Raw genomic sequence first — 26,116 nt, forward strand, 5'->3', positions numbered from 1 at the left:
CTAACTTCCTTTGAGTTCAGGATCTGAATCAGAGTCAGAGGAGGTTGACTGCAGCTGGAGGCTGGGGGCTGCTAGGAAAAAGGCAGGGATCAGGAATGTACTTGACCTCGGAGAATTCCTGTTCCAGGGCTCCCATCCAGGTACCTGAGGATCCTTCATGTAGATCACATGTTGGGGCGGTGGGCACAGCAGCTCCCCAAAGGGAATATGACTGGCACAGGCCTGGGACTGTATTCAGGAGGTGGGAGGCTGGTCACATGTGCACAGGGAGGACCTGAGAAGACATTGTCCAACCATCTGTATCCCAGGATCCTGTGAAAGGGCCTGTCCATAAGGACAAGGCCAGGGCTTGCTCCTTGACCTCTGGTTGGCCTCATGAATAGTGAAGCATAAGTCATGCAAATTTATAAGCATTTGGAGACATTGTTGCCACTCTTCTTTATGCCCCTGTGCTTGCGACCCTGGGCAATTGCTTTTGGCTGTACATGAGTCTTCTTCTCACCACTTCACATTCAAGGAATTCCCATTCTTGTAGGAAACTTCCGATTTCCTGGTCACTCTAAGGTTTAATTAACTGGCCTGTTGGCTTTTCTGATCCCTGGGTTTATTTTTCCTTCTTTACTTCCTGGGGGGTTGCCAATGATTTCAGCCTGAAGTGTCTATTTTTTATTCCTGAGTTTTCTCTACAGCCGCGGGGTTCTAATTCAGGGTCAGCAAAGAGCTGGTGTCCAGGGTCAATTGAGCATGGGCCACTGCCTGTACTCCTTGCTTGGCCCTTGCAGTAAACCTTTCTCTGCTCCAAACCCCGATGTTTCAGTTTGTTTGGCTTCACTGTGCATTGTGCACATGAACCTGGGTTCGGCAACACAGGCACTTACTCTGGCATGCTGGAATTCAGCAGAGCCTGGACGTGCCCGAGTATAGAAATGTGTTTGCTCCTCTCTGCTCTGGCAGTTTCTAACTGCTTTTTCAACAGACTTTCAACCAGTGTTCATGTTTTAATCTCACATCCCTACATCCAAAAAAACATGGTCCTACCAATTTCTGAGTCTTTTGGTTGTTCTGCAATACAAATGAGGTTGCTTATCAGCTTTCCCCACTCTGAATTTAGGACTAAGCTTTCTCCCATCTGCTAATTTTCTCATCATTTTCTCATTTGCTTTCCAATTTAAGTTTTGTGAGCTGTTGTCTCTTTTCCAATTTTCTTGAGTGTTTAAGTCTTTTCAGCAAGACTTTTTACCATTATTTTAGTGGGCTTTCAAGAGATGGCAGAGGTTTAATATCAACCTTCTAACTTTAACCAAAATCAAGACTTTAATACATAGGGACAAAGGTCCCTATTTGAAGGAGGAGGGTGGGATGGAGCAAAGGCGGGGCCACTGATACCCTTAGGAACCTAACAATCCACCTAGATCCACAAACTATTCAGAGTTGCCTGGGAAGCTTTGAAACCTCAGTTCACACTAGTTAGCCCAGGGGGAATTCTCATCACAGTTCTCTCAAGGAATGCATTCAAATGCATTCATTTTGAAGTAAATCATTTAATCTCTATACAATCTCTGTACAATCTGTACAAATCTCTGTATAATCCCTCCACAGTTTTTTACCTCTAGGAACCAGGGTCACTGCAAAGAAGGAAGGCAACCCAAATTGGGAAATAGGTGCCCCAAAGGAAAATGTAGTACCTATTCCTCAATCTGTATTCTGTTGAGAGTCTAGCCCCTCAGTGATTCCCACTGTCCACAAGTATCCGTCTATCTTATCAGACGGCCTTTGGGCTGATTAATCTAAACTCATATAGAAATGCACTCCCTGACTCTACTTTTTAGCCTCAGAACTTCATTTAGTTCGTTTGATAGATTTTCCTTTCTTTGTCTGCTTCAGTGAGTCTAACAGATTGAACAGCTAATTCCAAATTAGAGAGAGCAGGAAAAACAAGAAGCTTCCCATTCAAGGCCCCGAAGGATCTTCTGCCTTTCCCCTCCTTGGGCAAGACAGGGAGTTCAGTCCCAAGCGTCTCCTTGCCTTCTGGAAGGAGTTTGCCAGCTGGCTTTACCATAGCACCACCTTGTCCAGGAACCAAGTTTTGAGGTGTGTTTAGAGTTAAGTCTATTAGAATCATCTTTTGTGTTTTTGTTTTTTTTTTACTTGCAGAGCCAGCAGAAAGACAGCTAAACACAGGGTCTGGGGTTTTTTCATCAACTAACAGACATCAGCTTATAGAGAAAGATAGGTCATATAAAATCAAGGCTGTTAAAGTCAACTACAATTTAAGTGAACAAATTACATTTTCTACTGCAAACTCATTCTGCAGATTAAAGAAACACTGCAAAGTTATATTTGTTTTGCAATAGAAGGGAGTTTAAACATGAATGATCAGCTCAGGAAAAACAGCTAGTAGCAGTGGACATCTCAGGAAAATTTTCGGTGTTTCTATTGAACATCACAAGAGACAGAGCCTTACAAATTATAATTAAATAAGACTTTTCCTCCACTGGTCTGGGCTGCTTATTCCTGATATCACCAGAGTGTACATATTCCTGGTTCTTGACTTCTGAGCTTACTGTGGAGGACAATACTTTGAAAATTTCAAGTATTTAATGTAATAGGTTTCTTGACCACCGCCCCCCGCCAAAAAATGACATTACAGCCCATATAATTTCTTTTATTTGGGTCAATTGTGAGTATAAAATTTTAAAGTTACTTTTCAAAGGAATTTTAAAGGAAAATAAAAATAGAAGCCTCTAGCAAGCAAAGGGGCACTATGCCTTGACCATCTTCTCTCTTCAGAGGCGAAGGCTTTCCCAAACAGAGGCGGTCTCAGGGAACACCAGCTAGTTATGCATCACCTCAGCCTTTCTACGGGAGTCAGGAAGATGGCAGAGTGCCCACCCCCTTTATTTTTTCGAAGTCCTATTAATATAATAAAAAAAAAGTTTTCATCAGAAACAACTGACAATTACTATTTAGTTGGTTATTCACAGACTTTAGTTGGTCTATCATTCAGAATTCAGAACTGGAAACCAAGATCTAATTTGCCTCTGCCCTGGTCTGGCTAATGACTACAGATTTAGTAGGCCTACAATCCATCTGAAACAGTGTATCCCAAACAGAAAAGTTCAGATGAGCTATATTGACACACAGTATTTATTTTGATTTTTTTCGGTAATTACTTTAATCAGTATTAGAAAATACAAGAAATTAAACCTACGATTTCACTCAAGCGAAGTAAATGTAAATTGACTTAAAAATTAGGTAAATAATTCAGGTGGTACGATTTAGGTATGGCAAAAATCATGAAGCCTGAATAGTTGAAGAATGGCTGGATTTATTCCAAGGAAATGAGGTCTATAAGCTGCCACTTCACTTCTACGTCTACTGCACCCCAGTTTCAGATGCAAGGAGTGGACCTAAGGACCACCACCACCCAGCCTATGCTCCAGGCCCACTTTCAAATGTGGGCAAATTCACCAAACAAAATTCACAAACAGCAACAGCAGAAGTAACAATACCAAAGCAACTGATGGAGCAGTGAAGAGGAGGAAAATGCTGAGCTTTTTTCCTTAATGTAGTAGGGTTAGGAGAAATTTTATTTTTAAGATGCCTTTTATTGTTTTTAAAGTATTGTTTGTGCAACAAAAAAGATAAAAACTTGCAAGTAGAACTCATTTTGTTTTACAGTCCAGACAGTCTAAAACAGATTCTTCTTAAAAGTAGTACCTTTATGTAAATCGTCACCGTTTCAGTAAGTAAATGCAGGCCTACAAGTCCAGGGGATAAAAATGGTCACATAAGCTGAAGGGGACATCAGGATGTGTCCTTTTTTGAATATGAATAGCAGGAGTAGTTTTACTCTTTAAAAGAAATTAAAACAGCATATCAACAGTACAACTCACTGTAGGAAATAGATAATATCCCTTCATCTTTGTAGTTTTACTATTTATTCTTCTAGTTATTCACTCATTCATTCAAAAACATTCAAGGGCTTACTATATGTCTAAGGAATTACTGCCAGCAGTGAAACAATTCTTTTCCTCATCAGTCTGTTTGACCTAAGAATAAAAGAAGCAAAAACATCATTTTGCCATTTTTGGATTAAAATTCACAACTTCCTAGAAGCTATTCTGGATCAACCCTACTCTATGCTGACAATGCCTTTACTGTCTCTTCTTGGTTCTTATTTTATACACTATTCAACAAAGTTGATTGGTTGCTGTGGCAGGCAGAATAATGTTCCCCCCAAATAGGTTGGCTTACAATCGCTAGATGGCTTTACAATTGTCAGCGGAGGCTACTGGAGAGTAAAACTAAACTAGGTGGTCACACAGGGAAAGAAGTGGAGTTTTAGCATCATTTGCAGTATAAATGGCCTCACATGTTCCAGGTTAGCAAAGAAGCATGCATTGTAGTTGACTTAGAGATGGCCATCTAATTTTAGATCTCAGGTAAGTGGAAAAGTTTCACAGTATGCTCTGTGTTGATATGCAAAACTTTGTTAATGTGTATGTTTTGTTTGGATCTTTATCTCATTTTTTACTTACTAATGCTATTTAGTAAGCACTTGAGAATGTGGTAAGCACAGCACTTACTAGAAATACATGGTAGAGTTGCTGGCAGTGTGGGTCTGGATTTTTGCTGAATTTTGGATTAGGAAACTTTCTTACCTTGAAACCCCTTGAGCAATTGTGACTTCAACCAGAGTTTAGCCCTTGATTATTTCCTGTTAAGGGACTCTGGAAATCCTCCACAGCATGTAACAGTAGTGCTAAACCTAAAGAAAACACTCGACAATTAGGTGTTGTTGATTGATTTCACCCTATGGTTGATTGATTTCACCCTGTAGACTCAAGTGAGACTAAAGTGTTGGCCATTTTCCTCATTTAGTATTTTCTTCAGTTTCCTGGATCCCGGGAGATTTTTAGTAGGTTTTGGACGAGCCAACAAGGATCTCTGACCTCCATTCTCAGAAAATGTCTGGCATTACCGCAAATCTGGATTTGAACATTTTAAAGGGTAAATAGGGAGCGTTATCAGTAGACTGAGGGCCAAGTACACTGTCATCTTGGTATTAGCTTTTGTCTCAGTTCCTAGCGTGATCATTTTCAAATAAATGATTTTTGGAAAAAAATGTAGTACTTAGAACCAGATATCATGTTGAATACACAAATCTAGAAAATTAAGTCATTTTTTCCCCGTCGTCAGACTTTAGGTTGGCCTTCTGAGTTAAGGAGAAAATGTTTTCTTGAGTATTCGTGTTATCTTGCAGGGTGGGTAGGACTGTAGTTTAAAGTTAGATGACTCAAAATACTATTTTTGGTTTTTATTAACGAGCCTGGGTTAGGGCTACAGTTGAAAACCTCTGGAGCTTTACGAATCATGCAGTTTATTTAAGCAGCAAGGGCTGTATTGCTCTCAATTTCCATAAATCAACATTCATTATGTATAAACAATTAAAGCGCAAAAAGCCTTTAAAAAAAAAAAAAAAAAGACCATAACCCAAACCTGTGTAGTCCCAAAGCAGCATGGAGCTGTACAGGCCGGAAGCATCCATTTAAATTCCTGAGTTACAAGGCACATTACCCCTACGTTAGCAAAAGTTTACAATGATTTTATCAGGCATTTCTCACACCTGTTAAAATTATAAGCATTATTTTAAAAAGAGAGCGAGAGAAGACCAGAGGCAACATGAGAAGAATGGAGTTGGCTACTCCAGAGACATCTGCAGAGGACATTACATATTTCTTCTCGCCCTGCACGTTGGACGGTAAACCCGATCTTATGGGACTTGCTGGGTAGCCGACATTTTCCGTAGCAGGAGTTTCACTGTCAAGGTCTGAAGGATGTTAAACGCTCGTGCCAAAGGCCAGGCGGCTCTCTACCGTCAAGTTAAGTAGCGGTGGGAACGAGCGGAACAGCCCGATTCCCCTCCAGTGCAGAGTGTGGACGTGCCTACCCCTCCGGCACCGAGCACTGCGGGACCGGCGAGCCTGGTCCCACTCGCCGGCGGGAAAGCCAGAGCTGCCAACCGTCCGGCGCGCCCCAGCCTTCCGCCTCCCGGTCCAGCCCGGCGGCCCGGCCGCCTCTGCTTCGGGGAAGCGGAAACCCCGTAGGGGCAGGGAGGGCGGGTAACGCGAGTCTGGCCGCCGCTTGCTGCAATATTCTTCCGCCGCAGAGCAAAGAGTCCCAACATTCCCCCCCCACCCCCCCCCCCAGGGTCTTGGGATGTTCAGCAACGCTGTAAGATCGACAGATAACTAAATTTGGGTTTTCCCACCGATTTGCTTAGGATATTTTCTGAGATAAGCACCCCACGATCACAATTTTGTGGCTGGTCGAAGAACGACGGGAAAATTCCTCCGCAGAAAACGGGTCCCGGCCGCGAGCCTATAAAATACGGGTGGTGCGGCCCCTCTGTCTTTCCAGTCGGGCACTGAGTGGTTTTTCGGATCATGTCTGGTAGCTCCGCGGATTATAACAGGTATGCCGCTTCTTCGGTGGTGGTGGTGCTCTGTGGCACAGGTTCTAAGGCGCCGGAGGAGGTTGTAATAGATGGAGAGGAGGCAGGGAACCCCGGGCTCATAGGCGTGGCTTTGGGGTACAGTACTCCTGTGTTTTTCGAGAAGCTTCCATGATAGGTAGGGCCCGGATTGTGGGGAGACGGGTAAGAAAACGGGCTGGTGAAAGAGTGTGTTTTCCCGAAGACGCCTTGAAATCGCGGCCGCTTCCCCTGCCCGTACGGAGCCCGGCATTTAGTGGCAGCCGTGGCGCAGTCCGCAGTCGGTACGGTGTAACTGGGTTGTCTAAAGCTTTATTCGCGGCCAGCGGCGCGGTTTGGGAGCGCTAGGCAGTAGGTTGGGTGGGGGCAGGACGGCAGCGGCGGCCGGCGGCCGGATGGGGCCGGGCCGGCAACGGGGTCCCGGCGAACCGTTGGCAAGGCCTCGCCGGGCCTAGGCCCGCGTCAATCACTACGGCTTGCGCATTGTTAGGGGCGGAGCTCGGCGCGTGGAGTTCTCGCGAGACGGTGCACTGCCGAGAGGGGAGCGCCTGGCGCTCAGCCCTGGGGGGAAGGGCCGGCGTCCGTGAGGTCTTTCCGGGCGTCCCCGGTTCCTAACCTTTGAGCGACGGCGCAGTACATCGTGTGCCCTGCGGCACCAGCTGCCTTTGCTCGTTTGGGACGTGTACACGTGCGGGGGAGAGCGACCGGATGAGAAAGGGCTTCTCTCCCCCTCAATGTGCAGTTGCAGGGGTTTGGGGAAGGGACGTTGTCCTAACAGCAGTATTTTTGTCAGCAGAGAACATGGCGGCCCAGAGGGAATGGAGCCCGATGGTGTCATCGAGGTAAGAAATGGGAGTGGAATTTGGAACTTTGGAAAGGTGAGTTTGTTCATCCGTTTATTCCTTTTTTTTTTTTTTTAACTTTCAGAGCAACTGGAATGAAATTGTTGATAACTTTGATGATATGAATTTAAAGGAGTCTCTTCTTCGAGGCATCTATGCTTATGGTTTTGAGAAGCCATCAGCTATTCAGCAGAGAGCTATTATCCCGTGTATTAAAGGTAAAAGAACTCGTTGGCGCTTCCTAAAAGTGAATTCCCTGTTCTGCATAGACCTGCCCCTTTTTCTCTTTAATATGGGAAAATTACCTTCTGGGGGACTAGCACCTATTTGTATTCCTTAAAGTGAAATGATGGCAATCATCTTTCGGGACTGACCTGAAATGAAGAGAATACTCATTGCTGATCACTTGATTATTTGGGCGTAATTCATGTTCCAAATGGAATACGTGGTGTAAACTAGAAGTGGCGGTTTGATGTGGGATCGGTAAATGTGTATCCTACTTTTTTTAGGGTATGATGTGATTGCTCAAGCTCAGTCAGGTACTGGCAAGACAGCCACATTTGCTATTTCCATCCTGCAACAGTTGGAGATTGAGTTCAAGGAGACCCAAGCACTAGTATTGGCCCCCACCAGAGAACTGGCTCAACAGGTATTGATAGTGTAGTTCACAAAAACTGCTTGCGTGTTGTACAGGTTTCAGGTTTCACAATTGTGAAGAATTTAAAGCTTAGTATAAATTTGTCCTACAGAGCCCTCCTTTTAACTGTCCGTGCATGCAGGGAGTTTCTGTTGAAAGCTAAACAGTCAAACGGGAACTGGGTGTGCAGGTATGGTTTGCAGGGTTGTGTAACAGATTGAGAAACTGAAGTTTTTGTTCAGGGTGGACTAGACCTGTTCTCATTTTCAAGTTTGAATGCAGTTGTGCAACGTGAAAACTGCAGTGACATGTTATTTGACTGTCTTAGTAGTTTGTGCTGTATCTGTTGCATGCTGTGTTTTCAGAGCTCACTGCCATATTGGTTTGAAGGAAAACCTTGCTAATACATCTGTAGGGTTTATTAAAGCCAAGATTATATACGTCGCAGCACTGTGGGAAAAATTACTGTTTTACCGCTGTTTACACTTTTCTACACAATGAAGAATAACAGTAGGAAATGTTTTTAGTTACGTAGCTGGTACCTGGGGCAATAGGATCTCAAGTTTGACAAGGCACAAGATGTTTTCAGGGAAGTTTATCTTGAGGCATTTAGATTGGTCTGCATTTTAAGCTCGGAAGTAGTTAAGTGCTCTGCATGCATTGAAGCTGTTTGTAGACCAGATATTTGCCATTATGCTTTGGAAGTTAAGTCACAGAACCAGTAATTCTGCTGGATAATAATTAAGGCTTTTGGCTTTCAGATCCAAAAGGTAATTCTGGCACTTGGAGACTATATGGGGGCAACTTGTCATGCCTGCATTGGTGGAACCAATGTTCGAAATGAAATGCAAAAACTTCAGGCTGAAGCACCACATATTGTTGTTGGTACACCAGGGAGAGTGTTTGATATGTTAAACAGGAGATACCTGTGTAAGTATTGCTGTTGAGTATAGTTTGGTTTTACTATTATAAATAAAGTAAATAGCATGCCTGCGAACCTAGAGATGATAGTATGACTTTATTTTTAAACAGCTCCAAAATGGATCAAAATGTTTGTTTTGGATGAAGCAGATGAAATGCTGAGCCGAGGGTTTAAGGATCAAATCTATGAGATTTTCCAAAAATTAAATACAAGTATTCAGGTGAGCTTTATTTCACTCCCACTCTTAAAATAGCTGGAGGTTAGGTTTAATGCAGGTAATATTACAACACAACTGAAGTGTTCTATTGTCGTTCCCCCTGCTTAAATCAAAAGCAACTGATGCATAACTGTCACAATTCCATGCTCAGACAGAGACGCTTGGTCTCAAAGATTTTTTGTCCTCGAGTATTGTGCAGGTTGTGCTAACTACTTGTGTGATGTGTGACACCATAATCAATTTTTTTTTAAGGTGGTGTTGCTTTCTGCCACAATGCCAACGGATGTGTTGGAAGTGACCAAAAAATTCATGAGAGATCCCATTCGAATTCTGGTGAAAAAGGAAGAATTGACCCTTGAAGGAATTAAACAGTTTTATATTAATGTTGAAAGAGAGGTAATTTGTCTAATTGTCAAACATAAAAATGTAGCCAGGTTTTTTTACCTTCTTGTATAAGCACTGTGCTAAAATTACAGAAACTAGGATCACATCTTGGTTTTTGTAATAATGCTAGCAGAGTTACACACAAGAAGAAGAGTAACTGCACTAGGTTGTAAAGGACTGGGGTGGACCTCTTTCTTAATGTCCAGTGTCCTTTGTCTTAAGACTTGGTGCAATATGTCTTTAGACCAATCTTATAATGAGTTTCTAATGAATGTAAGTTGGAAACAATCATGTTAATTACTGTTACCTTTCTCTTTGAAATACTGTAGGAATGGAAGTTGGATACACTTTGTGACTTGTATGAGACACTGACGATTACACAGGCTGTTATTTTTCTCAATACAAGGCGTAAGGTGGACTGGCTTACTGAGAAAATGCATGCCAGGGATTTCACAGTTTCTGCTCTGGTAAGAGGTATTCTAACCTAGTAATGGTAACTGAAGTTTGTACCTTAATTAAAGCAGGATTTAGACTACAATATAGCTGCTAAGTGCTGTGTTGTCGTTCCCCCTGCTCAAAATAAAGTTGTTTCTTAACTATACCTGTCTGCTGTACTCCTGTAGCAGCCAGGGACGCTTGGTCTCATACATGCTGATAAAATTAAATGTTGATTTGATTGGTGATTCTTGAATTAATAGGTTTGTTCCTTCACAGCATGGTGACATGGACCAGAAGGAAAGAGATGTTATCATGAGGGAATTCCGATCAGGGTCAAGCCGTGTTCTGATCACTACTGACTTGTTGGTAAGTCTCTCACTGCTCTTCTTAATTCACCAAAAGTTTGTTTGGGGGGAAGGTTTTTTAATAACCTTTACCAATTTTGGGCTATTTGGGAGAATAAAGAAAAGACCACACTCCACAGTGAGCTATACCACTTAGTATAGTTCATTACTATTTTGTGGCCTACATTACATAGGTGCCTAGTTTTTCAATTAGAATTTGAACATCGTCGTCATTGTATTTCAGGCTCGTGGGATTGATGTGCAACAAGTGTCATTGGTTATAAACTATGATCTACCTACCAATCGTGAAAACTATATTCACAGGTAAGTAGATGGCATCTTGACTTTACTGGACTGGTAAAATTCATCTTTTGCTTTTCTACTGACTGATTTGTCTGAAAGGTAACCTCAAATCAGGGAATTGAGTAATATGACATAGTAACTTGGTAGGGTGTAATTAAAATTGTACTTGGGAAGATTGGTCATACACAGTGGGAAAACAGTTGTGAATGTTGCCCAAATTGTGGACTCTATACATACAGATATGGTTGTTTTAGATCGGTTGGTCTTAGCTTATTTTTGAGCTGTATTTTTTAGTGATGCTCGTGTCCGTGTCCATGCGCTTTCTTGGTGATTCCTCTATAGTTGGGATTTTCTTGGTGTCATCTGGTAGCAATTTGAGCAGTCCCTGGTTTAGTTATAGTGGCTTTATCCCTAAATAAATTGAATTGTACTTTGTTATATGATGTAAAAAAAGACTTTTTAAAAAATACAGGGGTCGATAGCAGCAGTTGATGACGAGATGGCGCTCAGAAACGGCGTTGACGTTATTTAGGACGTGGAATCATAAGCGAAACAGCACACTGTTTGAATAAAGAGCGAGTCGGTATTTATATTTGTTTTTCTTTTGTCATGATTATTTGATATTTTAAGATGCTCCAGCCAAGGCATTTTGTATACTAGCCTATTAGGTGGTTTGTATTGTCTGGTTTCTATCAGGAAGGTTAGAAAGCTGTTTTTGGAGGTAAACACGTTTGAGTAATTTGAGTTATATAACGTGTGAAACTGAGCAAAAAAGCAGTGATGAGTTTGGGTCACCATACCAAATATTTGTTTTCCCACTGGAAAAAGTTGTAAGTTTTAGACAATAGTTAACCTTGCAGCATTTGTATTTGCAGTTTACAGTTCCAGGAGTGCGTCGAAATGGATTACGTAACTGTTCTTTTTGTTTTATCCCTGGTGTTTTACATCTGTCCCAGGCTGACATCTGCTCTTGGCTGGCCCACTTTGGTATGGGCTTTAAATTCACTACCCCAAACACAATACTGTCATCTGCTTTAAAAAAACAAAACAAAAAAAACCACAATACTGTCATCTGCTTTAAAAAAAAGAAAATAAATAATGCTCAAGATACTTGATAAAATCTCATTTTGCAGCCAGACAAGCCTTGAATCCTTTTGGCACTAACTGCAAAGGAAGATTTTTTTCTCTAGATATTGATTAGCAGCTAGTGCTCCAATTAGAAGCACGAACTATAACCTTGATAAGTAAACAGCAGCTGATGGTTAACAAGTGGATCATCATGTTCAGTAGTTCATGCAGCATGTGAAGTAGTATATTCTAATTGCTGATTTCTTTTTCTTACACAGAATTGGCAGAGGGGGTCGATTTGGGAGGAAAGGTGTGGCTATAAACTTTGTTACTGAAGAAGACAAGAGGATTCTTCGTGACATTGAGACTTTCTACAATACTACAGTGGAGGAAATGCCAATGAATGTGGCTGACCTTATTTAATTCCTGGGATGAGATAGTTTTGAATGCAGTGCTCGCTGTTGCTGAATAGGCGATCACAACGTGCATTGTGCTTCTTTCTTTGGGAATATTTGAATCTTGTCTCAATGCTCATAACGGATCAGAAATACAGATTTTGATAGCAGAGCGACATTAGTCGTGAGCTCTTGTGAGGAAAGTCGTTGGCTTTATCCTCTTTAGAGTTAGACTGTTGGGGTGGGTATAAAAGATGGGGTCTGTAAAATCTTTCTTTCTTAGAAATTTATTTCCTAGTTCTGTAGAAATGGTTGTATTAGATGTTCTCTATCATTTAATAATATACTTGTGGACTAAAAGATATAAGTGCTGTATAAAATCAGCCAATTATGTTAAACTAGCATATCTGCCTTTATTGTGTTTGTCATTAGCCTGAATAGAAAGGCCTTTAAAATTGATTTTTTTAGAAAGCATTTGAATGCATTTTGTTTGGTATTATATTTATTCAATAAAGTATTTAATTAGTGCTAAGTGTGAACTGGACCCTGTTGCTAAGCCCCAGCAAGCAATCATACTAGATAGGGTTAAACGTTTACCCCAGTAAAATTGCCATATTGCACATGTCTTAATGAAGTTTGAATGTTAAATAAATTGTATATTCACTTTAAAGGTGCTTTAGTCATTTTATTTTAAATTGTTCACAAAAATACATACTGAATATATTTTAACAGTTCTGAGTTAACTGCTGCATGACAGTTGCACAGAGGCCGATCAGCTGTAGATGTTCATCAGCACCATCTGCTAAGCATTTATCAACTTCCTACGAGAAAATGAAAGATTAGTAAGTAATTTCCCTTTCAGGTGTGTATGCTGTGCTGAAATGTAGAAGATGCCTACTTACAGCAAGTTTTTCTGTAATAACAGACTTCTGTTTATCAGAAAGGTTATCATTTTCTACAACCCCATCATGAAGTTGATTTACAAGCTGAGTTGCTGCATGACCCTCATCTATTAAGTCCTGTAGCAGAAAAAAAAAAAAAGATTTTTGGTATGATTTCCATCCCTCCCCCCCACCCCAGGTTAGTAAAGTGTCTTTACCTTTACCACAGCTTCTAGTTTGTCGAAAGAGCCACTCTGACATGCAGCAAATACTCCGTCAATTGTTTCAGCTGGTATTACCTAAAATAAAGAATTAATAAAGAATAAAAATAAAGTTTTTGGGTGAAGACAGTTGACTTGTTTCTCTGCCAAGCCTGTGCTAACTCCCTGGTGGTCTGTGCTACAGGACATGTGCCACTTCAAGTGTGGAACTGTTACCTGATGCTGAATCCACACATACAGAGTTGGGAGGGCAAAGAACTGAAAAAGGGTCAGCTTTAAGCCTTATGCTCATCTGGTCTCCAGATACGTGATGCAGAAAGCTACTGGACCTGAAACGAACTCTGGAAACATCCTATTTCTAAGATGCCACTAACAAAATGCAGAGATTGGTTGGTTTATGTTTCATTACAATACAAAATGAAATCTGAAGACAAGGGTGTGGCACAAGAGAATTCCTTTAATGATTTAATTATAAGTTGGATATGACCCTTTTTACTTTATAAGAAAAGGGATATCTGTTATCTATTTTAACTGCCACATCCCTGCATGCCTGAAGCATTCTGATACTCCCAGAATGGTATAAATGTTAATATTCCCTCAAAATTCATGTTAAAAATCCCTAATGTATTTGGAGGTGGCACCTTTGGCAGGTGATAGGAGAGTGGAGCCCTCATGAATGGGATTAGTGCCCTTATAAAAGGTTCAGAAAGCTTTTTGCCACAGGATGGTGCAGGGAGGTAAAGGCCATCCGTGAACTAGGAGTCTACTCAACTAGGAAGTGTGTCCTCAGGCACTGAATCGGGGGGCACTTGATCTTGGATTCCCAGCCTCTAGAACTGTGATATTTTTGTTTATAAGCCTGGCATTTGTTAACAGCAGCCTGAATGGGACTAAGCACATAATAAGCATTCCATATATATATCTGAATTAAAAATTTTCTAGAAGCCACAAAAGAGCCAACTAAAAATTTAAGAATATCCAGTGCTCTTACCCCAGCAATGTCTGTGATCACCTTTCCTGTGACCTCCTTTCCACCTGTTAATCGAGTAGCACTTTGAAGAAATGTAATGGCTTTCCTTAAGTCTCCTTCTGACACTTTAACAAGATGAGCTAGTCCCTGAAGAGAGAAAAGTTCTTTAACCTGTTATGGCCAATTAAGGATGACTTTAATAAAAATGAAAAGCACTGTGTTAGCCTAGAGTTACGGGGAAAAACAAAATCTATTTCCATTTTTGAGGGAATGTCAGCTCTACAGTGGCAGAATTCATGGAGACAGCCTTGATTACATACAGCAAGGAGAATTCAAATTAGTTCTGTTATAATGAATAAGGGCCTATACATTCTATCACTGTGCCAGAATTTCATCATACCAAATTAGTCCTTGCAGTGGAGTATGGGTAATGACAAGTGGAGTACGCTGTCGTGCAGAGATTGGCTGTTGCAGAATTCGCATCCTAACATGAAATCTGCCTCAGCTTTGACTCTCTGAAGTATTGACAGATAATAAACTTCTAATAGCAACAGAAAGGCTGAACCAGTAATTCCTAGACATTCTGTTTATTTAGCTTAACTTTGCCTGAAGAATCGGCATCAGAAATTGAAGCAACACAAATTTGACTTTCAGGAAGGGCCTCTTCATAGGCATTCATCAAAGGAATTAGTAATTTACAATAATTGTAATAATAGTGATTACCTCATTGCTGATTTTGATATGTTCTTTATCAGCGATGTCTAGTAATCGCTGCTGTTGAATTTTATCTGACAGAGGTTTGAAGCGGAATTTAGAACATCTAGAGGTCAGAGGTTCAATTATTCTGTAAAATATTGGAAAAAACAAGTCAGTGGCTAAAGAAGAAACTCCCCCGAAGAACTCATTTTTGTCAAGGACAAATCAAGATTTGATGGAGAAACTAATGTAGCCTTGAAACATTAAAATTTTTTCTCTCCCTGTTTGGGGCTATCAAAATAAGGCTGCCTAGCATCCACCTTTAGGGCGTTACACATACCGACTGACGTAGTTACAGATGAGACAGAATCGGGTGGTTTTAGACTCTTTCTCCATGGTACGTCTTAAAGCTGCCTGAGCAGCTGAGGTCATAGAATCTGCTTCATCCAGGATCACAATTTTAAAAGGAGGACATGGCTTCCCGCTGATTCAGAGAAACACAAAGGAGTTATGATTCACACATCATTATCACAATCTAATTTTTAGAACATTCTCATCACCCCAAAAGGAAGCCCTGTGACCCTTAGGAGTCATTTCTTTTTTCTCTCCCAACTGTCCCAGCCATAGGAAATCAGGAATCTCTACTTTCTGTTTCCACAGATTTGTCTATTCTGGACACTTCATATAAATGGAACCACATGTTGTCAACTTAATACATTGTCTTTTGTGATTGGCTTCTTTCGCTTAATGTAATGTTTTTAAGGTTCATCCATGTTGTATATCATTACTTCATTTCTTTTTATTGTCAAATACTATGGATGGATATACTACGTTTCATCCATTCTTTAGTTGATGGATGTTGGGTTGTTTCCATGTTTTGACTACTATGAATAATGCTGCTATGAACATCTGTGTACATGTATGTATGTTTCCATTTCTTGTCAGTATATATTCTAGGACTGGAATTGCTGGGTCATATGGTAACTCATAGGGGAACTGCCAAACTGTTTTCAAGATGGCTGCACCATTTTACATTCCAACCAGCGATGTATAAGGGTTCCAATTTCTCCACATCCGTGCTAATACTTATTTTCTGTCTTTTTGCATCCTAGTGGGTATAAAGTGGTATTTTCATCATGGGTTTGATTTGCATTTCTCTAATGGCTCATGATGTTGATGAGCATGTTTTGTTTTTGCTTATTGACCACTTGTGTATTTTCCTTAGAGTAATGTCTATTCAGATCCTTTGCCCATTTTTAAATTGGGTTGTCTTATTATTATTGAGTTGTAAGGGTTCTTTATTCTTGATCTAAGTCCCTTATCATGTATGTGATTTATATACATTGTCAATCCAAGGTGGATATCAAAAATTGAATTATTCACTTTCTACAAATCCCTAAGTGTGCTCTGATATAAGTGTAAATGTATGCCAGGTACCAAAAATTTAACCTTGGAACTTTGCCACCTAAGGAGTATACACAGTTGCGTAAACATCCCTATTGAATTATTATTAGTAACAACTCCTTTTTCACTCTAAAAGTGTCCCAGTTTGGATAAGGTTTTACATTGTCACCAACTATGAAATATACTGAACCTTAAGATATATGATAGGACCTAAAAAATAATAGCAAAAATCAGGATTTTTATTATGAGTGTACGACCAAACCATCACATTTGATTAATAAATTACTCCTTAGACAAATATCGATTAAAAACCCTTGACAGCTAAACAACTTAAAATTAGTTACTATAATGGAAAGGTCATTTCTAGGTTTAAATAATTTAGATAAAAATACAATCTAACATGAAAAAGAAGTTGAAAATCTGGCAGAAACATGTTTTTTAAACAAATACAATGACATGGTATAGAGAAGGGAAGGTGAGCTTACTTACTCTGAACGACTTCCTGTCACAGTTAACTGGGCAAAATTCTTCACTTTCTCTCTAACTACTTGTATTCCACGTTCATCAGATGCATTTAACTCAAGAACTCTTAATCGAAAAAGTTCAGGCCTATGTCAAAATGGAAAAAAATTATGAAACATCATAGAGCATAAAGTAACCCAGGTTTAAACCATATTTTAACATTTGTACATTTTTCAGTAGTTTAAAATACACCTAGTAAACAATATGAATAGAAGGTATACAATTCATTCTGTATTTTCTCTTTTGCAAAGGCATACAGTTAACATTCTGGCTTTTTTCCATGCATTTAAAAAAAAAGGTAGATGATACCACATAATGTACTAAATTTTAAATCAATTTTCCACTTTGGACTGTATCATAAGCATCTTGCCATGTCATGATAAACACTGTAAAAAACCATTTTAATAGCTATATGACTTTCTAACCTAAGATTGTACCATCATTTACTTAGCATCCTTCTGTTGTTAGACATTTAGATAGTTTTAGAGACGTTACAATTTTAAATAATGCTGCAATGTAGCATATTTTGAATTATTTCCATAAAGTAGTTTGCTATAAGGAAAATCACTGGATCAAAAATGAACAGTTAATTTTTAAGTGAGTTTTTTAAAAAAATTATTAAAAGTAACTCTCTGTAGGAAAATCTGAGAACTCAAAATAAAAATACCTGGCACACACTGCCAAACCCTGTTTTGAAGACTTCCTTCTAGTTATTTTTTTATATATGTGTGTATATTTTTTTTAATAGAAAAAAAACAAGAGTTGGGATTTCGTCTTTATTTTTCCTAAATAGCATGATATCCTACGCATTTTTCTATGGGCATAAACATCTAGAAAGCTCTGTGCATGTATTTTCTATTTTAAAACCACATATACTATTAAAGGTGGAATTTATAGTTAAGTCCTTTTAGGTCTATCAAGACAAACATTATTTAAAAAAAATATTTTACAAGTTATATAATTTGGACTAACCTACTGTAGAACAACTAATAATAAACTATACTTAACAGTTTCATGATGACTACATCGCTAAGGATGATTCAGACTGGATCTGATTGAGTTGTAAAATAATCAAAAAAGCTCTCTTAAAATTTCCTTGGGAAAATGAAAGTTGCTGTCAAATAAAATCCTCGGTTCAGAGCAGCTTCCTCTTTTGTCCTCCACATTTCAACAGAACTGATTATCCTTATATATTTGGTGGTTTCAGAGGCATCTAATTATCTTCATGTGTAGGATTTCAGATGTACCCTTAGGCCATATGCCTGATATTAAAATTCTGGATTAATTAAAGATAGCCTTTGTTATGTTGGTGCATGTTGCATAGATATCAGACATGGCTGATACGTATCTTTTAACCTTAGGTAAAGGGTTCCTCTACTACAACAGTTGGCTAAGCAGAGACAGTCAGTCTAGGACTGACTAAGAAGGTGGCTCACAGAGATTTTCTGCTGTACCTGGAATCATACTGCCTCAACTACTACACACTCTGTTTATACTCAGGATACTTGAGGGCAAGGAGCTGGCCCAGCCACTCCAGAGGCAGGCCCTGGCAAGTCCAGAGCAAGAAGGAACTCAAGAAGGGGTGGTGTGCGTCAGTAGCATCAAACAGCAAATTCTATGACAGATGTGAACACGACCATTAAAAGTCATGAAACTATCAGCATGACTGGAGATAGGGTCTTCTGGTTTCCAAAATCATAATGAAAGAGTTAAAAGTGATGAAAAAAAATCACAAAGCTCCTTGTAGTACATTCAAACATTTGAACAAGGTTCAGAATAAAGGTTACAAAAGATAACAGGCAAGCTAATTTATTAGAGGGGAGGAACTGGATATGGGCCAGCTGGATTATTAAAAAATTCAGAACAAAAATAAACCCAACAACCTCACAGAAAAACCAAATGCAAAGTTTTAGAGAATGAAAAGCAGTACCAGAGATTCTTAGTGTCAAGTCTTTAAAAAAGAGAGAGAGAGAGGTTTCAACTTACCCAAAGAGTTCCCTAGCTGCTGCCAAAATAGTGGATGTTTTTCCAGTTCCAGGTGGCCCATAAAACAAGAGATTAGGGAGCTGTAGAAGTTAAATTTTATTTTTTTTAAAATTGTATTCTGGCACAAATAGGTGAAAGTGACTGAAAATGTCTATGGAACAGTGCAATGACTTCCCTAATAGGGCATATATATCTGAATACAAGGATTTCTTATATAACTGGTATCATAGTAATAACAGTACTAAATCCTGCTTTTTCACAAACACTATCATTTTTCCCTAAGAGGTCTTTCTAATATAATATCTTAAGCTGAATCAATATTTATGATTGTTCTACACCTAATCTAATACTTAGGTGGGATTTTCAAAGCTGGAATTAAAACCCTCTTATTTCTGAAGGGAATACTAGGCTTCTGTCAGTTCCCTATCCCACACCTAGGCTCAGGACTGGGCAAGATTTTATATTTTATAAAGATGTCAGTTGCTTCAAAAGGGACACAGACCAAATTGGATTTGGCCAATACTGAGGAAAAAGGAGTGAAAAATGGCATACTGGGGCTTTGCATGAGCTAAAGTTCTAAGAACAGAAATATTAAAAAAACCAAGCATCTTTTAAGTGCCAGGCCGTGGTCCACATCATGATTACGTACCCTGCCTGTAGGGATACCCGCATGTATCAGGGAGATTTCATTAGTGGAAGACAGGATAAGATTAAATAACTAGTTATCTTCTTTTATACCTTAAGTCTAGCTGGCTTGGTGCCTACCAAATAGGCAACTGATCTGTGGTACAGATTAACAAATGTACTAAACTCTAATGAGCACTGTTATGAAACTGTACATTCTTTTTTCTTTTAATTTTATTTCATATTGGAGTACAGCTGATTTACAATGTTGTGTTAATTTCAGGTGTACAGCAGAGTGATTCAGTTATATCTATTCTTTTTCAAATTCTTTTCCCATTTAGGTTATTACAGAGTATTGAGCAGAGTCCCCTATGCTATACAGCAGGTCCTTGTTGGTTATCTATTTTAAACATAGCAATGTGTACATGTCAACCCTAAACTCCCAATCTATCCCCCCACCAACGCTTCCCCCCTGGTAACCATTAAGTTTGTTCACTAATTCTGTGAGTCTGTTTCTGTTTTGTAAATAAGTTCATTTGTATCATTTTCTTTTAGATTCCGAATATAAGCGATATATATTTGTCTTTCTCCGTGAAACTATACATTTCTTTCATGTACGGAAATCACTGCACATAGGAAACTAAGCAGTATGGTTTATTTGCTTCCACTCTTGCCTAACCTTCCCCCTTCCCATCCATTCATTCTTCACCCAAATCAGACGCCACTCTGCTTGCTACTTAAAGCTATTCACTGTATTCATACTCCACTTAGAAAAACAAAACAGACAAAAAAAATCACCCTGCTTACCATAACCTACAAGGATGTCCATGATCTGCTCGCCACCTCTCTCACTTTCTAGGTTCCAACTTAGAATGGCCTCCAATAGCTAAGAACTTTCTGGCCTGCACGTATGCTGTCCCCCATGAGCTGGGGTCTGACTCCATTCTTCTGTTTGGCAACTCCTACTGCATTACAAGTCAGAAGCCTTCCCTGACCACCCAATCTAAAGAGGGTCTCCTCTGTTATCCTCTCACTGGTCTTTGTTGCACTTGATATAATTTCCAATTATTTATTGTTATTTATGTAACTGTTGGGTTTAATTGTAAAATACCCATTCACCTCACTATATGAGAAGCTTGAGAAGATCAAGAACCTTATTTGTTCTATTCACATCTATATTCTCAGCATCTCCCACGGTACTCAGTATGCACCAAGTAAATAAACCAACATATAAATGTATTAGTTAAAAGACTACTACTGTTACACTGGTAACGTACAGCTTAAGATACAAACTATGAGATACACTATTTAAAAACAAAAGCAAAAGCAAAACCTCTTAGGCTTCTTCATTTTTAAGGTTGTAACTGTTATTTTGATCCAACTACCTCAGTAGTTGTAATGATTCATCCAGTCAACTATTACAATAATTTAAATTCTTTAAAACATGGTTAAATTACTCAACCCTACATTATGTAACAGTCTGATATATATATATATATATATATATATATATATATATATATGCATTCAAGAACTGTACATGGACTAGCAGTTCTAAAAATTGATTTCTGAAAAATCTCTTATAATTCTACTGTAAAACCCTTTAATATAAATGAAGGAATGAATTTTTTCCTTTACTCTTTAGAGTTAGCTTAAGTCTGAAAAGAAACAAGTCATTAAACAAGTGGATAAAGAAGAAAGTTCTTAGTTCAGCCTCATAAATTAGATGGTATAAAGTAAAGAACTGGATCATAATCCCACTACATTTGCCTAAAGAGTTGAGAATCCCAGCAATTAAAATACATCATGTCCTGCAATCTGTGTAAATATTACCATGCAATTTAAATTGTATAGTATTATAAAATTAAAAGCTAAAGATATTTGGATCAAATCAAAACAAATACTGGTAAAGAAAAAGATTTTCAACACTTTTATAAATATAACTTCTTTCAAACTATATACTGCTTCAGTGTAATTCCAGGAAGAGACCAATGGCAGCAAAAACCAAAGAACCTCTAATTCAAAGCAGCCAGGTTGAGAGGAGGGAAGAAAATCTTGGGAATAAAGTAAAAACCACATCCCACTTTCACCTGCAACTGTTTCCCTTCCTCCACTAAGCTCTTAAAACACTTTATCATATACAATTTTAAATTGCTAATTCTTCATATGGTTTGTCTCTGAATTAATCTAAAATGCAAGTCACTCAAGGACATTTTATCCCACATATCACAGCAGGCGACATGATGCCAAAAGCAGAACTAAAGGCTCAATTTTTTTTTTGTATTGTAGTTCAAACCACATCCTAAAATTAGGTGAGCAATCATACAGTCAAAGAATCTTTGACTCTCCCTTATAGTGCCTATCATTATCTATAATTCTCGTATTTATTTTGCTTACATGTTTATTCTTCTGTGTCTCTCCCCACCAAAATAAAAGCTCACGAGCAAAGGGACCTAGCCTGTCTTGCTCAACGATCTCCACTTGAGTACCATATAACAATCCCATAGGACAGAAAAGGAGATGCACAACAAATATTTGTTGAACTAATCATCCATTGTACAAATAGTAATCACGAGGCTACTGTATATACAGGATAGTATTTAAAGCGGGCCGGAGGCTATAAAGGAAGGAAGAGGGTGAATAAATTAAGTCTTAAATCTCCCAATGACTTTAGACAGCATCTGCTACTCACATCAGCTCCTTCTAAAGACTTTTTTAGCACTGCAACCACTTCTTCCTGGAAAGCAACTTCATCCACATATTTTGGGCGACTGGAGAAAAAGAAAAGAGAGAAGTTATTCAGTGTATTATAGTAGCCACAGAAGTCTCTCCCTTTGCTAAAATACCAATGATAACTCTCTCATATCAGTAATGAAATGAGAAACTTTCATAATTGGATGTGGAAACCCCATCTATATTTACTTTAGGCAAATATATACTGAGGAATGAATAATTTTTCACTTTTCCAGATGCACTGCTTGTATCTGTTGTACTTACAAAAACTATGCAAAAGGATTTTCTAACATCACAGATGCCAACTGGTTCAAAATGTAAAATGAACATTTGCCTAGAAAGTAATATTATGTTTTGACAACATGCCCCTAAACTGAAAAGGGAGACCTATTTAGCAACCTCAAGATAGGTAACAAAGTTACATATATGTTACATGTTGTTAATTGGTTAATATCAATTTCTCCTATCACCTAACTGCACAAAAAAATGCATACCTATTCACTTCATTGAGGGTTAACAAAATAACAAGCTTAACCAATATGGAGTATAATTTTTGTCTTACATTGTTAACTAATGATGTTAAACGAAGTTATACTCCCAACCCTAAGTTAGGTTCTGTGCTTAGCTAACTAAACAGAAGTTTTTCTTTGATTTATAGTTTTCTAACTAATCAGGCCAACGCCAGGCAGATATTTTATGTCAGATAATGTTATCTTGGAAAACCAGTGTATATTATAAACCAGAGTTTCATATTCGAATACCTGCAGAGTCCAGGCAGATAACAAGAGTGAAGAATTCAAGTGTAAGACAAGAGACACTAGTAGGGACTATGGTGAAGTGAGGAACATATGACCTTTCCAAAATGAGTAGTACACACATCCATCTAAGTGTTTTCAGGTGAGAACTTGAATCTAGTGCTGCCTAGTCTCCTGAGTCTGAAAATCTAGATTTTTCCCCTTGTCGATAATTTATTTAATGAAAAGTTTCTAGACTTTTATGTGAAATTTCCCATTTTTAAAAGCATTGTTGGTGCCAAACAAAACTTATGAGGGCCTTACTTGGCTTATAAGTAATCTGCAATCCTTTGGTAATAACTGAGGGTACACCAGGGGTTCCGACTACTTGTTATAATATCACTTAGCTGACTGAAATTCAAGAGCCACTTCAGGTGCTGTTTTTGCCAAAAATGTATAAACAAAAACTCAACAATTTTCAGCTATCAGTAATGAAAAGAGGAACAGATTATTTGGACTTAAGTCGAACTCCTAAGAGCTTATAGAAACTCTGTTTCCTTCACTGCTGTATCCCAGCCCCAAAAACCATAGACCTGAGTTACAGAGAAGGCTGTACTTCATTCAGAAAATACGTGAATTCAACCAGATTATTCTAAGGTACATTTCAGTTCCAAGGTTCTATGACATATAATTGGGTGATTTTTAAGGCAACATTTAAACAAGGCAAATCATCCTCCTCTTAAATTAAAAAAAAAAAAGGTGATCAAAACTGGTCAGAGAGATAATTTATTAACTATTGCAAAAAAACAAAAGCGTTCTTACTATTTTTCCACCCACGGAACAGGTTTGGCTTTCTTGTTCTCTCCACTACTTCTGGCAGTGGCAGCTACTCCTCGATCCTTAGTCAATGGTGGTTTACTGCTGATAGATGTGCCTTTTAGAAATGCCTGCATGGTTACTTCACCCTGACCAGGTGCAAGACAGAAACGGAAAAGCTCTTTTGAAACCATCATGAGGAAGTACAGCCTGAAAGCACACTTAACCTTATGCAAAGATGTTCAAAAAATATTAAATGAAGGACATCACCCCATGGCCTAGCATCCTCTGAATGCATTCTACTGAGGCCTACAGGGACATAAAAGAGGCCAAAGTGCTGAAGGAACTTAAAATCTACTTATAGGGACTTCCCTGGTGGCACAGTGGGTAAGACTCCGAGCTCCCAATGCAGGGGGCCCGGGTTCGAACCCTGGTCGGGGAATTCGATCCCGCATGCATGCCACAAGCTAAAGATCCTGTGCGCTGCAACGAAGATCCTGCGTGCTGCAACTAAGACCCGGCACAGCCAAAATCTATAAATAAATATTTTTTAAAAATCTACTTATAGTGAGGGACTTACAGAACAAAGTTCTATAACTTTAACAAGCTTTTTGATAAATATGATGGCATTAATGGCCAAACTGTACATGGGTCTCAACAGTCTCTTCCGTCATGGGCCTAACTCTAGCTCAGACCCTGGAATGGACTCAGCAATCAGGAGGAGTACTAGGACCACAAATGAGAACCTCCACTTCTCTTGGGCCTAGAGCTCCACTGGAGAGCCTATTTTATGGGCAGAGCCCGTGCCTGCCTTCAGACAGAAGCTTCTGTGGGGAGGGGAAGGCGGGGGGAGGCGAGACACTTGTTAAAATGGAAACAACTGTTTTTCTCATAGCATGCTCATTTGAAGAAACCAAAACAATTCGGAAAAGCATGAGTAGTTTTAAAAATTCTAAATCTCACCCAGAAGATAAGCACTATTAACATTCACGTAAACATTCTCCCAGGCAAGAAAAGGCTGTTTTTAGGGATAGTTTGTCTGAAAATCCCCAGCATTAATGGCAATTCTATTTTTTCACTGCTGTGTCTCCAGTGCCTGGTACAGGATAGATACTCCATAAGATTCGGTGACTGAATTACCACTTATCAGACTCAGTTTCGCCTTCTGTAAAAGAAGCTAAGGCCCATTTCATAAGGCAACTGGGTCAAATAAAAGAATCGTGCAAACACACAGCTCTGTGCTTGGCATATGGGTATAATCAATAAATAAAATAAACTGTTAACATCTGTAAACAACTAAGGTTTTTAACGTTATTGGATTACTCAATCCCTGCCACAGGCTGCCAAACAGTAATACCACCCAAAGCAGGACTCTGAAGGATGCTGGATTGAGCCACCCGTACACCAAGGGGTGCGCAAGAGGTGAAAGACATCACAGGGGCATCGAGGGCACAGGAGGAGAGGAAAGCGAAGGCAGCCCTCGCAATTTCTCCGGCTGGTCACCTGTTCTCCCCGGCTGCCCGCGTGTGTTCCCGGGCACTGCCTGGGCCTTTTAGCCGCTCGTCTTGAGAGCTAGGACGCCACCGGCTCGTTCCTGAGGTTTCTGCGGCAGGGAAAGGGCGAGGTGGTCGCGAAGTCTTAGCCCCGTTCCCCAAGCGGAGACTCTCAGGCCCACGAAGCCCCGAGCCGCCAAAAGGGGGGGAACCACTTACGGTAGCCGCGGTCAACAAGCAGCCCGAGTTCCCGCCACCGAACAGCGGCGAAGGGCAGGGCGGGAAGACGCCGCACGTCAAACGTCACTTCCGGTCCGCTGCGCGCGCCCCGCCTTAAGGGAGCCGTATGCTCCAATTCTGTGGTGTTTAACCTGATGAGACACGCGGACTTTCGGGGATGCTGGGGCTGGATGGGAATGAGTCCGGAGGTGTAAATAAAGCTCCATCCTGTCCCGACGTAGCCCTCCGACTAGAGGCTGCGGAGCAAGGGAACTTGAGAGCGGCCGTCTGTAGGAGAGGCTGGGGCCGAGGACCTGCGTGCTCAGCGGACAGGGGCGGGGAGGGCTCCGCGAGCGCTGACCCGCTAGGGAGGTTGAGGAGGGGCTTGTGGGCCTCGAATCGCGGAGGTCCACTCTCTTTTGTAGGTACGAGCCTGCAGAACCTGTAATTCATTGGCAGTCATGGGCATGTCACTGGCATTTCTGCGGCGACACAATTCGGCTTGTAACCTGCTTCATCCCAAAGAAGGCCGGGGATTGGGCAGGGTGGAGTCTATCCTTCGCCAGAAGAGGGCGCCGTGAAGATCCCTGTCCTCTCCCTGCGGCTTGGTCGTCGCGGAGCAAACCGTGTGTGCTTTAAGGGCGGAGACGTCGGAAGAAGATGCCTTTCCTTGCCCTTTTGGGTGCATGTGGCTTATATCTCTATTAGTGTCTGCCCGTTGGTGAGAGGGAGGGCCTTGCCGCGCAGCTATGGTCAGCTAATCTCAGGGCC

General features: G+C 40.0%; 2 protein-coding genes, 4 non-coding genes and 1 pseudogene across 10 annotated transcripts; 5 read left to right on the forward strand and 2 right to left on the reverse strand.

Annotated features, from left to right (window-relative positions):
* LOC137765891 (putative uncharacterized protein MSANTD5) lies at positions 1-6,451 on the reverse strand (annotated as a pseudogene).
* On the forward strand, positions 6,416-12,716 carry EIF4A2 (eukaryotic translation initiation factor 4A2). Of its 4 annotated transcripts, none has more exons than XR_011074304.1 (12): positions 6,424-6,478; positions 7,290-7,338; positions 7,424-7,556; positions 7,848-7,987; positions 8,737-8,905; positions 9,008-9,117; positions 9,367-9,510; positions 9,828-9,965; positions 10,213-10,302; positions 10,525-10,604; positions 11,056-11,166; positions 11,930-12,716. XR_011074304.1 is itself a non-coding variant. In XM_068546422.1 (11 exons), the coding sequence occupies exons 1-11, from the start codon at positions 6,450-6,452 to the stop codon at positions 12,072-12,074; spliced, it is 1,224 nt and encodes a 407-aa protein (XP_068402523.1). In that variant the 5' UTR covers positions 6,416-6,449; the 3' UTR covers positions 12,075-12,716. The 4 variants fall into 4 exon arrangements, 2 of the variants coding, with proteins under 2 accessions (XP_068402523.1, XP_068402522.1); XR_011074305.1 differs by having other exon boundaries at positions 11,056-11,162; positions 11,930-12,080; XM_068546422.1 differs by lacking the exon at positions 11,056-11,166 and having other exon boundaries at positions 6,416-6,478; positions 7,293-7,338.
* LOC137766886 (small nucleolar RNA SNORD2) lies at positions 7,678-7,746 on the forward strand. Its single transcript, XR_011074415.1, has one exon. It is a non-coding gene; the product is annotated as a small nucleolar RNA SNORD2 (small nucleolar RNA).
* Positions 9,557-9,736, forward strand: LOC137766881 (small nucleolar RNA SNORA81). The gene has a single exon (XR_011074411.1). It is a non-coding gene; the product is annotated as a small nucleolar RNA SNORA81 (small nucleolar RNA).
* Positions 10,017-10,148, forward strand: LOC137766848 (small nucleolar RNA SNORA63). Its single transcript, XR_011074382.1, has one exon. It is a non-coding gene; the product is annotated as a small nucleolar RNA SNORA63 (small nucleolar RNA).
* Positions 10,329-10,468, forward strand: LOC137766862 (small nucleolar RNA SNORA4). Its single transcript, XR_011074395.1, has one exon. It is a non-coding gene; the product is annotated as a small nucleolar RNA SNORA4 (small nucleolar RNA).
* Positions 12,711-25,404, reverse strand: RFC4 (replication factor C subunit 4). Of its 2 annotated transcripts, none has more exons than XM_068546424.1 (11): positions 25,346-25,404; positions 23,640-23,782; positions 22,043-22,121; positions 18,727-18,806; positions 16,708-16,827; positions 15,155-15,298; positions 14,842-14,962; positions 14,140-14,265; positions 13,146-13,226; positions 12,949-13,065; positions 12,711-12,867 (listed from the first exon to the last, which is right to left on the reverse strand). In XM_068546424.1, exons 2-11 carry the CDS (start codon positions 23,768-23,770, stop codon positions 12,772-12,774), a joined length of 1,095 nt encoding a protein of 364 aa, XP_068402525.1. In that variant the 5' UTR covers positions 23,771-23,782; positions 25,346-25,404; the 3' UTR covers positions 12,711-12,771. The 2 variants fall into 2 exon arrangements, with proteins under 2 accessions (XP_068402525.1, XP_068402524.1); XM_068546423.1 differs by having other exon boundaries at positions 25,137-25,395.
* Positions 25,405-26,116: the final 712 nt, after the last annotated feature.

This window comes from Eschrichtius robustus, chromosome 6, assembly GCF_028021215.1.
Source record: "Eschrichtius robustus isolate mEscRob2 chromosome 6, mEscRob2.pri, whole genome shotgun sequence".
NCBI lineage: Eukaryota > Metazoa > Chordata > Mammalia > Artiodactyla > Eschrichtiidae > Eschrichtius > Eschrichtius robustus.

What these genes read in the sequence shown, in the direction of transcription:
- EIF4A2 (XM_068546421.1), top strand. Translation starts at nt 6,450, where the DNA reads ATGTCTGGTAGCTCCGCGGATTATAACAG. An exon ending in GTTAAACAGGAGATACCTGT is followed by an intron (nt 8,906 to 9,007) that starts GTAAGTATTGCT and finishes ATTTTTAAACAG; the next exon opens with CTCCAAAATGGATCAAAATG. An exon ending in TGATCACTACTGACTTGTTG is followed by an intron (nt 10,303 to 10,524) that starts GTAAGTCTCTCA and finishes ATTGTATTTCAG; the next exon opens with GCTCGTGGGATTGATGTGCA.
- RFC4 (XM_068546424.1), bottom strand. Translation starts at nt 23,770, where the DNA reads ATGCAGGCATTTCTAAAAGGCACATCTATCAGCAGTAAACCACCATTG. An exon ending in GTTCCGTGGGTGGAAAAATA is followed by an intron (nt 22,122 to 23,639) that starts GTAAGAACGCTT and finishes CTTTTTCTCCAG; the next exon opens with TCGCCCAAAATATGTGGATG. An exon ending in ATCTGTAACTACGTCAGTCG is followed by an intron (nt 14,963 to 15,154) that starts GTATGTGTAACG and finishes AATATTTTACAG; the next exon opens with AATAATTGAACCTCTGACCT.